This window comes from Portunus trituberculatus, chromosome 48, assembly GCF_017591435.1.
Source record: "Portunus trituberculatus isolate SZX2019 chromosome 48, ASM1759143v1, whole genome shotgun sequence".
In the NCBI taxonomy this organism is placed as follows: domain Eukaryota; kingdom Metazoa; phylum Arthropoda; class Malacostraca; order Decapoda; family Portunidae; genus Portunus; species Portunus trituberculatus.
Window position 1 is genome coordinate 12,727,498 of NC_059302.1, and position 12,530 is coordinate 12,740,027.

At 39.8% G+C, this 12,530-nt stretch overlaps 1 protein-coding gene across 1 annotated transcript in view; it reads right to left on the reverse strand.

Annotated features, from left to right (window-relative positions):
* Window positions 1-12,530, reverse strand: part of LOC123498861 (cilia- and flagella-associated protein 45-like) — a 65,592-nt gene that overhangs the window by 7,440 nt on the left and 45,622 nt on the right. Inside the window, 2 exon segments of the mRNA XM_045246341.1 lie at window positions 1,357-1,530; window positions 4,151-4,324. Of these exon segments, the coding sequence (XP_045102276.1) occupies window positions 1,357-1,530; window positions 4,151-4,324 (348 nt within the window).

The following is a 12,530-nucleotide window of genomic DNA, read 5'->3' on the forward strand; positions in this document are numbered from 1 at the left end:
GCATTCCTGAGCTACCATAAAAGTAAGCAAGTAGTAATTAAAAGTTTAATTAATGTTTTTCTTATCTGAGTCGGAACGTTCAGGGTGAGTTTTTGCCAGTACTGCATCATTCTGTTTTCAACGTCACCCAGCAGACCCGAGACGCCAGGATTACCATTATAAGGCTTCGAATAAATAGTCATTAGTTACGGCCACGCCGACCAGATAGCGACCCACGACAACTATTTTTCATATCCTTCCAGGCTGTCCCTCCCCTGTTCCTCCCTCTCTCAAAACCTCCGGTTGCCACACTTGTTTCGAGATTTAAGCGTCTCATGCAAGTCATACAACTCACAGGTACTAATATAAAACTACGAAAACATGCTTTATCATTAGTTTGGTATTGAAAAAGTGAATCTGGTATTAAAAATTGAAGTATTTGGTATTAAGTCCCTGAGTAAACTTGCTTTCTGTTGAAGAGGAAATGAGAGTGTCTCAACTGTCCCTCCCAACATAGAGAGGATATGTAAATCCAGGCAGGCACAGGTGTCTCATTGATAAGGTATGTATTTTTTGTAATAATAGTTTATTTACAGTACACACTGTTTCCTGCTGTTTATTTGTACCTATTATTTTATCAATAATATTGTGTAACTGAGATATTATGGTTAACACACCGTCCGTGAAGGAGTAAAAGGTTAATTAATTATGAAACTAAAGAGATGGTGCGTCGCCAAATCAAAAACATGTCTTTAGTGCGCTGCCAACCAACAAAGGTTGAGAAACACTGTCTTAGACACTGAGTATAATTCAATCTGCACTCGTTAAAGCCATCATATCATTATTTTGAAGTCAATTAGTTATGTAATGTTGGGAGAAAGATAAATATGAAGAAGTAAGAAGTATGAAATCAGGTGAATAATTTGACACAAATGATACTGAAGTAATTGTTAGCCACAACAAAAGAATCACTTTTAAACTAATTTTCATAGAAGTCTTCTTATATGTTAAATAAACTATTGAAAAGATATTGCATACCAAGTAAAATTGCAAAAATGGCATCTTTCTAATTAATAAAAAATATTTGTGAGAACAACTCAATACATTGAAATCACATCTTCATAAAGGTCCAGATAAAAAAAAAAAATTCCTATAATTCCTCTTTCTACAGTGTAAATCTTTGTGGCTTTAATTCTATTAAACCTAAACTCTACAGAGTAAGGGCAGTCCTTGCATGATGTACATACATGTAGACTACTTATTGTCAACTACATTAAACAAAATAATATATACATTTTAAAAAAGAGAAAAATTAGCATTGTCAAGATATACCTCTATCAATATACTAATTTTTCCAACTCATGCAAGACAAATCACCTTTTCCTGTTCTCGGATTTTCTTGATTTCCTCTCTCTGTTTCTGTTCCTCCAGCTGGCGTTCCTGGTCCCTGAGCCACATTATCTGGAGATCATCTTTTACTTTTTTGACAGCTAATTCTTGCTGCATCCTTTCTTGCTCTTTCTTCTCCTTTTTCTTGATCTCTACCATCATCTGCAACACATGAATGGATTGGATAGAAGCTATTGTTTTTACCATAACTAGCAGGCATCAATTAACCAATAAACTGTGACATACATTATGAACAGGGTGTAGTTGCAACTTGCATCATATGGTGTAAAGATTATTTTCAAACCTGGGAGCCTACATTTTGCTCCCATATGTCTTGAAATGATGTTTCGGCAACTCAGGGTGAGTCCATACTCTTTATCTTATTACAAACAAGAGCTTGTGTCTTGACAATACAGTAGAAGAAACTTTTACTTATGTTAGGTTATGTGGAAACTAGCCTACTGTAAAAATAAAAATAGATGACCCTGATAGGTAAATCTCTTAGTGTTTATGATTGTACTGTGTTCATTGCTTTATCTAGACATCCTCCTCCCTATCACAACTCTGTCCATCAGCTTGCTTACTACCACTACAGCTATCTACACCACAACTTTACTGAACCACCATGTCAGAGCTAATATATTTAATGAACCAATATTTTGTTTTCTATACTTTTCCATGCTATCTCTTATCTTATAACAATAAAACTGTTTGAAAATATTTTTGTAACCTTTCCAATGATATCACTACCAGAGAACCATCATCACGAGTTTGGTAGGCCTGCCTCTCCTCCTGTGGTAATGAGCCTGAGCAAAACTCAATCTGCCAACCTTAGCAATGGCAAGCCAACATGTTACCACTGTACTAGCCAGAGGCTTCCATCTCCAAATAAAAAAAAAAAACTATTCAATAAGCTGTGCCATCATGTATAAAATATTATAACTTTAGATTAATCAAGAAAAAAGGAAGTATGAGTGAGGAGAGATTGCCACATGCATGTCAAATGTGAAGGTGACAATAATTTATAACAAGTGAAGCCAATGTCCCAAGTACCAAATTAGTCTGATAGGACTATAGCTATACAAACTTGTCTGTGAGAGAGAGGGAGTGAAAGCCCAGTGTCATACTATACAGTAGCATTGCAATGCAAAAGCTCACAGTTCTAGGCCATGCTGCTGCAGTGCTACACCATTGTCTTACATTAAATGTGAGGACATGTGTCTAATGTAATAATCAAACATGGTTACATTTAGATTTTGACAATACAAGCTATTTATATGTGTGAGCATGGTTCCTAGATGGATGGCCAAAGGATATTTGGCTAACAAACATTTCACCAACAGACATCAGGCCAAAACAGATATCTGACTGAATGGACATCTGATGGAAAAGTAAATGACCCACTAGACAACTGACAACTTGCCTAGATACTGATACAGTCTCTATAGAGGTAAGTCAATGATTGTTAGCATTTTGTTTCAGCATGTTTTACATTAACTTACTTTTTAATGTTCTTTGCAGTTTATTTTGTGATGTCTACTTCATTACCAATGATAATTCAGTCTTTTTTGTAAGTACACTTAACCCTCGGCTATCGCGCCCAATTGGGGCCGAAATAGCCGCGCCATAGCCGAAAACGCGATAGCCGAATTGATCTTGGCGGGAAGGCGGTTTTGGCCAATGAGCGCTCAGATATTCCATGACGTCATGGCTGGGCGCGCGATAGCAGGCATCTGAGGTCGCGATAATGAAATTTTAGCAGCTTTTCATGGGTGCGCGATAGCAATAAAACGCGATAGCCGAAGTCGCGATAGCCTAGGGTTGACTGTAATAAATTACAAAGGATAAACAAAAACAACAAAGAAAATTCAAAAGACCATATGTTCATTCAGCTAGATATCTAACATTTGGTGAAACATCCATTCAGTAAGATATCCATTTGGTGAAGTGTCTGTTCTGCCGAAAGACTGTCAGTGAAATGTCTGTCAGCCAAATGTCCATCAATCACCTGTCCAGCCATGCTGGATATTGGAAGAATTAAATTTAGTTCTAGTATTCATCACATCTGATGCTTTCCAGAATGTCAGCATGGTGAACCCAACTCCCAAATGTGGTGCTCCAACCACAGCAGTAGCCTCCTAGTAAACAGCTTAAACTCATGAGCTCAAGCGAGACTCGATCTGCTGCCTTTAGCAATGCCAGTATGTACTATAAGTATAAACTATATGTAGAAGTAATACATACTCTATGTATAAATCCTCCCAGTAACAATGAAAGTATTCCTCACACACTAACATATAAAATTAGTGGGTGTTATGTAATCACATTTTTTTTAACTCATGTGGTATGATGGAAAACAAAACATAATGACCAACAACTTTTTGAGATACAGAGAAGCATGGAAATGGGGGGGCACTGCAGGGATATACTATCATTTCTTGTGTTATAAACCTTGGTAGTTTTCAAATTCTATTGTTGGTGACACAAGTGATGTGACACAAACCACATGTCACACAATAACATCACACATAAACACTACAGAGGGCAGATTTTGTTTGTGAATACATTTCAGACACTTACATTGTCATGCACTGTATATATATATATATATATATATATATATATATATATATATATATATATATATATATATATATATATATATATATATATATATATAAAATACTAATGTACTAGTGCATTTTAAAGCAAAACAGAACTTTAGTTTGTTTTTCAGGTGTGATTTACACTAAAGAGAACATAAAAGTACATAGTAACTCACTCTGACATCCTGCAGCTTGCTATTTTTCAGCATTTCCTCCTTTCGAATTTCAGCTTGCAGTCGCATCTTCCTTACCTCTTCTCCTTCTTCCTTTTTCTTTTGTTTTTCCTTTCTTTCTTCCAGATCCTTTTCCATTTTAAATTTCTCTGCTTCTCTTGTCAACCTTTCTGCCTCCTATAACAAAAAAAATATATAAAAATAAACATGTACATATATGTTCATACTTTATGGTTCTAATTAGATCAAATGTATCATAGCATAAATATCAAGAGACTGTAAGCCCTAGTTAACTTGTATAAGATAACTCTCTTATTTCTCTTACTTTATTTTGCATATTCACCAGCTTCCAGGACACTACTTTTTGAAAGAAATTTTGTCAGTTTCTTCTCCTATCTCTCAATTGCATTCACTCTTGTATAATGTGTATACATCTCTTTAAGCCTGACTTCACTTATTTATAAATGTTTTGTATGATACCATCCTCTTTGCAACAACCATTCATATACAGGCAACCCCCCCTTAATGAACGTTCACACAACAAAATTTTGCTAAAACGAAAGTTTTGTTTTACTACCATCTGCTCGTATAATGAACACCAAACTCGCTTTAACGAAATTTTATCCAGGTAATTTTTTTTCCAAGTTTGAAAGCACTGCTGTATCACGCAAGCTGACAGGCTTTTGAATACACCAGCGCCTCTAGTGGACAAAATGCGTACCACTCACTCCCCTACCCTTCCCCGCTTTTAGTTCAAAACAATAACAGTGTCAGCAGCAACTTGTCTTCCCTCACTCAACATGGCACCAAAACGCCCTGCAACCAGCCCTGCAATGTTGCCTAGCGTTGCTAAAACCAGGAAGTCTCTTACTCACAAAGTGAAGCTGGATATTATTGACAGACACAAGAGGCGAGAAAACGAATAGCATTGCTCGCTACCATGGCTTGACTCCATCTACTGTCTCTACTATTTTGAAGTCAGCAGACTCTATTAAGAAGACTGATGAGACCGTATCTTCCTTACAGGCTAAAAGAACCACCCACATTCATGACTCTGCAATGGATAAAATGGAAAGCCTTGTGGAAATGTGATACATAAATTTTGTATGCGGTACAATGATGCGCCTTTTGTTTACATTTCACAGGTTGCCGGCTAGCGTCTTTCCCGCTCCACTCTCCCTCCCTTCCTAAATTTAAGATCATCAACATTATAAAGTTACTTACATACATACATCAATGTACATTATAATGACTTAGTCTTAAATTAAACTGCCTAAATGTTTAACTTCATAATTTTTACTTTCATTAAACCTTTTACTGTACTATGATGCACTCTTGCTTTGCTTACTCTCAATGGAAGCTCAAGTCAGGGGTCAAACTTGTTATAATTGATTCGCTTAATGAAAATTCACGCAACGAACGTTTTTTTAGGAACGTAACCTGTTTGCTAAGTGGGGTCTGCCTGTACTTATTTCTTTACAGCTACAGTCATGCTCCTGCACATCCCATCATAGCACTTGCATGACACACAACCATGTCCTTGCTCTTTAAATACATTACAGCTTGTACTGATAATACAGTACTTTCATTCACTTAACTCACTCAACATTTTCCTGTCATATCCTAATCTCACTTTCCCTTCACCAGGTAATGGTCAAGACATTCTACACTTACAAGCATAAATTTTTCAGATAATTAATATTGTAGAGAAATTTAAGAAGTTAAATAAAGACTTGGATTTAAAAGGGGACTCAAACACATGACAACATAATGTCCTGATGATTAATAAAGGAAGAATAAGACAAAACACAAATAAAGATGACAAGGTGTATAGAGGATAATAAATTCAGCTTCCTAAAACAATGTATTGATATTTAGAATGGTCTATAACCTATTCACTAAGATGGGTTCTTAGCTTCTGGCCTGGTAAGAATGGACAATACTAACTAATTGCACCTTTCCTCACTGACTCTCAGGGAAAGGCTACACGTCACATGTTCCAGTGACATATTTTTGTACTGCGTGTCTTTAGCTCATTTCCTATATAAGATAAGTAATTGTAATTGGTATCATAAGACTCAGCTGTAAATGCAAAACTCGGAGGGTTTTTCCAAAATTTTTAAAAACAAATAGTTTTTGAAATTATAGTGAGTATAATTGCAGATTTGCTCTAAAATCCTTGGTATATTCTGCAACATGGAAAAACACTCTTAATTCAATTACATCATTACTAAAAAGGAAAACAAAGAGAAAAGACCTCTTGAACACAGTACAGTAAGGTCTAGGTTTACGTCAGAGTTACGGTCCTGAAACATGATGTAAGTCGATTTTGTACGTAACTCGAGTTTCTGTACATTTCAAAGCATATTATCGAGTTTTCAACCAATCATTGTTTATGGTCATTCAGGTAAGTTAAAGGTTATATTGTTACATTATTTACAAGTATGTAGGAATATGAAACATAAGCTTGTTTTTGTTGTTGATTAGGGCCATGAATGCGAAGGACTGCAGGTTGCCTAGAGGGGTGGACGCCTGAGGCCGCCAGGAGGGTGGGGAGGTCGAATGTTGTGACGCCCACAGGGCGGACAGCTGGGAGCGTAGTGCAGTGCGGTGGGGGTAGAAGCGTGGGCAGCGGGCCAGGAAATGCAATAGGAAAGAGCAATAGGGATCAGCAGACAGGCGCAGACGGTGCAAGTCAGCTGCGAGTGTCGTGTGGCCCAGGCGAAGGCTCCGGAGTTGTTATTGTTGTGATGGGTGTGCGAGCCCTCAAGGTCATCAACCTCCCCGTTGTCATGGTAATGGGCTTCCCATTTTCTTCTTCCCTCCCTCACACACAGCTGCTGCCTCCCTTCTCATGTCTTTTAATTATGTCCTCTTTTTCTTGTACCATAATGGTTTTCCTTTTCTTAGCATCACTGCTGTCACTAAGAAGTTTTCTCTTTGGTGCCATTGAGCAAGATACTAAGAACTTGAGTCAGTAAACGCAGAAGTAGGATAACACTCTTGCCAGGGGCGATGGTGTGGTGGAACTGAGACAGAGTGTTATTGTATTCAAGCGTGAGGCGGCCGGTGTGGCGGGCAACCACCAACAATAACAATAAATCCCGCACTTTACGATTTATAAATTTCTAATTTTTTTAATCTTAAATTGCCTTATAGTGGACTGACGTAACTACGAGTTTGATGTAACTCGAGACCGACGTAACCCAGGACTTTACTGTATTGTGATCAGAATGCAGATAAAATGACAAAATGAGCTAGTCACACCATACAAAAATTAAAATGCAATGGAAACCTGCTATTCTTTCACAATTCATTCCAGGAGGCTGCATGAATGGCAAAAGAAATAGATCAATCTATTTCAGACACACAGAAGATTGTTTATTTAATCTTTAAATGATGGTGATTATTCATGGCCCAACATGCCATTTTGAGGTGGTTGTTGATGATGGTTGGCTTATCAGGCATCAGAAAAGTAAATTTTCTATTTCCTTCATCGTACATCATTTCATTATGACGAGTGAGTATGCTTGGTTTGTGTATCATGAATAGTATAATGTATAATTTTCATCTATATACATAAACATGTTAATGTGTGTTCTCTTAATGTCACCTAGGATGTGGGAGGATATTCCACAAGGGTGGAATGGTTAATACTTTCAAAACCAAGATGATCCATATGTGTATGGAATGATTTACTCACTCAAATTCTTGTCTATGTCATCAAGGGGCTTGGGAGGTGGACCACCTCCTACATCAAATAGACCCATTATTAAAGTGACCACTAATACTGAATGCTTCACTCCTAGCTTTCATAAAGCATAGCAATGTAGGCTTTCCTATCCAAAAATGGGGGGAAAAAAAATAATGCCTTGCAGGCTTAGTTTATTAATTAACACTGCTGCCTTATTGTGCTTGCCTAAATATATCTTTTACTTATGTACCTTAAATAGACTTGTGCAAGAAAAACCAGTTTTACAAGTGCACATTACAAGTGCCATTACAGATTGTTACATCTTATCATTGTGAATATTTCTATCCCTAGACACACCTTCCATATTTGAATATCAACACTGGAAATTATTCTTCAAATCAATGTATCTTAAGTGACATTGTTAGTTTAGGATAAGTTAGGTCATTGGAAATTATTCTTCAAATCAATGTATCTTAAGTGACATTGTTAGTTTAGTTATAAGTTAGGTCATTGGAAATTATTCTTCAAATCAATGTATCTTAACTGACATTGTTAGTTTAGGATAAGTTGGGTCACTTAAGGTTGCTAGGTTGAAGTTATCAATACAAATTGCTTGCTGACACAACAGTTGCTGCTTTGTTTCCTCATCTGTGGTGGGTGTGGTACATCCATCATGTCAGTAACAACCAACAACAAAACGAAGTAGCAGTATATGCGACTACACGTGCGTGGGTCATGTGCTGTTTGTTTACATCGGGTGAAGTGGAGTCAGTGGACAGAGACACTATTATCAATTATGTTCGCCTTCAAATATACCTAAATTTCATATATTGTTAATCTTATTAATACGAAAATGCCTCAGACATGTTTATTTGTTCAAATCATCATAACTGGATTAGTTTGTCCATAAGTTTCACCACTATGTTGCGGTTGGCATCCCTGCGCTAAGTCGAGCTAATGATGAGGGGTTACTGAGCCATAACTGTGTTGTTAGTGTATTATTGTTGGTTGTAAAGTTTAAACAAGGTTAAAGACTGTTAAGGTAATAAATAACTGTTGGGACAATTGATTGTTGATGTTGGTGGGTTATTGGTGGCGATGTTAAGGAATGCCACGTAGGCTGGAGTGATGTCAGCAACTACCTGTACCCTGCTCTCTGCCAGTTCTCGCCTGAGATTGTGTTGTGGACAGTGTATTGTTGCTCTTACGTGCTAAGTAAAGACAAAAAGCAAAGTTTGTTTCCTTACTGTTACAAGCTATCTAGGCAGTATGGGAGACAAGTTTGACTTGAAACTGATCCCGGAATACAATGGCAGTGGTGTGCAGGGTGTGGTGGAGTGGCTAGAGAAGTTGGAATTAGTCTGCAAGCTTCGAGGCCTCGATGATGTAGCAAGTGTGATCCCACTATGCCTAACAGGAGGTGCGTTTGTGGTGTACTTGCAGCTGGCTGAGTCTGACCAGAAGAAGACTGAAAAGGTGAAGGAGGTGCTGCTGGCTGCCTTTGCTGTGAATCCTTACGTGGCCTATGAACAGTTCGTGAGCAGAAAGTTGCGTAGTGAAGAGTCGCCAGACGTGTATTTGGCTAAACTTCGGTGACTGGCATCTCTGTTTAGTGGACTGAGTGACAAAGCCCTTGCCTGTGCCTTCGTGGCGGGACTGCCAAAGGACGTCCGCTAACTACTCAGGGCTGGTTCACGCATGGAGGCTCTTGATTTGAACCAGATTTTGTCATAAGCAAGAGCGGTCATCAGAGACGACAGCTACGGCACCGCAACTCGTGTGGCTGCTACAAGTCAACAATGCTACGTGTGTGGTGGCCTTAATCATCTCATCAGGGACTGCTTAGCTCGCCAACCAGGTCATGGCTGCACACAGCGACAGATAAGGTGTTACCACAGTGTGGTGGTTTAGGCCACATTGCGTCAGAGTGTTCGGGAAATGGACAAGGAGAGGGGGCGTCAGCGCCAGCTTCCTCTCATGTCAGTCAATGGGTGAGGCGTTACCATGCGTGATTGTGAGTGTGGAGGGGGTACGTCACCGTGTGTTAGTAGACACTTGGTACTCGTGGAGTGTCGCCCATGTTTCGTGCTGCAAGGCATGGACGAAAGGTGCCGTCGACATTGTCACGGTGAGTGGGGAGAAGTGGCAGTGCGAGGGAACTGGTGTCGTACGCCTTCAGCTTAGCAGTGGGGCTTCTACTGACATTTGTGCATGTGTGACAACTACGAAGCACCTTGGTTTTATGATAATTCTTGGCATGAATGCTATAAGGGCCCTTGGGGGAATTGTGGTAGATGCTCAGAATGGTGTTCGATTTGGTGTAGAAAAGTTAGAGATCTGTGCGACTGCCACCACCATAATAGGAGTGGATGAACCTGATTTTAGTGCCACTTATGACCCTGCATCTAATTGTTGGATGGCAGCTTGGAAGTAGTCAGAAGGTAAGGAGCCTGGTATCCTGAGAAATGTGGTGGAAGCCTACTCTGTGCTGCCAGAAGCACGAGACCTGTATGAAGAAGAGCTCCAAAACTGGATAAATGATGGCTGGTTACTTCTGTGCGATGAACATAAGTACAGACCAGCTAAACATCTAATTCCTTTTATGGCTGTTGTACAACGCAATAAGAAGAAAGTACGGCCCGTAATGACTTTCGAGAGCTCAACACACATATCGACGCATTCACAGCAGAGTCTGACATGTGCTCAGAGAGATTACGGGAGTGGCGGAGGCAAGGTTGGGGGGACCTGAGGAGGTATTATGCTGATTTTCCCTGGAATGATTACTGCTTCCGTGTCAGAGACCCATCTGTTTGTGCTGAACGCATAACAGAGGTGTTAGTATCTGGCATGGAGGCGTACATTCCTCATTCTTTTTCTCAACCTAAACCTTCTAAACCTTGGTTTAACTCAGCCTGTTTTCGTGCTATACATGATAGAGAGGTTGCCCACAAAAGGTACTTGAGCCTTCCATCTCCTGAATCTCATGCACTTTATATCTCTGCCCGGAATCATGCCAAGTCTGTTCTTCAACTTGCCAAACACTCTTTCATAAATAGGAAATGTCAAAATCTTTCAAACTCAAACTCTCCTCGTGACTTCTGGCATCTAGCCAAAAACATCTCAAATAACTTCACTTCTTCATCTTTCCTCCTTTATTTCATCCTGATGGCACCACTGCCATCTCTTCTGTCTCTAAAGCTGAACTCTTTTCTCAAACCTTTGCTCACAACTCCACCTTGGACGATTCTGGGCTTGTCCCTCCTCTCCTCCTCCCTCTGACTATTTCATGTCTACAATCAAAATTCTTCGTAATGATGTTTTCCATGCCCTTGCTGGCCTAAACCCTCGGAAGGCTTATGGACCTGATGGGGTCCCTCCTATTGTTCTCAAAAACTGTGCTTCTGTGCTTGCACCTTGCCTGGCCAAACTCTTCCAACTTTGTCTATCGACTTCTACCTTTCCTTCCTGCTGGAAGTTCGCCTACATTCAGCCTGTTCCTAAAAAGGGTGACCGTTCTAACCCCTCAAACTACCGTCCTATAGCTTTAATCTCTTGCTTGTCTAAAGTTTTTGAATCTATCCTGAATAGGAAGATTCTCAAACATCTGTCACTTCACAATCTTCTGTCTGATCGCCAGTATGGCTTCCGTCAAGGTCGCTCTACTGGTGATCTTCTGGCTTTCCTTACTGAGTCTTGGTCATCCTCTTTAGAGATTTCGGTGAAACTTTTGCTGTTGCGTTAGACATATCAAAAGCTTTTGATAGAGTCTGGCATAAAGCTTTGATTTCAAAACTGCCCTCTTACGGCTTCTATCCTTCTCTCTGCAACTTTATCTCAAGTTTCCTTTCCGACCGCTCTATTGCTGCTGTGGTAGACGGCTACTGTTCTTCTCCTAAACCTATTAATAGTGGTGTTCCTCAGGGTTCTGTCCTGTCACCCACTCTCTTTCTATTATTCATTAATGACCTTCTTAACCAAACTTCTTGCCCTATCCACTCCTACGCTGATGATACCACCCTACATCTTTCCACGTTCTTTCAGAGACGTCCAACCCTTCAGGAAATTAACAGATCACGCGGGACGCCACGGAACGCCTGACTTCCGATCTTTCTAAAATTTCCGATTGGGGCAGAGAAAATCTAGTAGTTTTCAATGCCTCAAAACTCAATTCCTCCATCTATCAACTCGACACAACCTTCCAGACAACTATCCCTCTTCTTCAATGACACTCAACTGTCTCCTCTTCCACAATGAATATCCTCGGTCTGTCCTTTGCTCATAATCTTAACTGGAAACTTCACATCTCATCTCTTGCTAAAACAGCTTCTATGAAGTTAGGTGTTCTGAGGCGTCTCCGCCAGTTTTTCTCGCCCTCCAACTGCTTACTCTGTATAAGGGCCTTATCCGTCCCTGTATGGAGTACTCTTCGCATGTTTGGGGGTTCCAGTCACACAGCTTTGCTTGATAGGGTGGAATCGAAAGCTCTTCGTCTCATCAACTCCCTCCTCTGACTAACTGTCTTCAGTCTCTTTCTCACCGCCGAAATGTTGCATCCCTTTCTATATTTTATCGCTATTTTCATGGTAACTGTTCTACTGATCTTGCTAACTGCATGCCTCCCTCCTCCTGCGGCCACGCTGCACAAGGCTTTCTTCTTCCTCTCATCCCTATTCTGTCCAACTCTCTAAT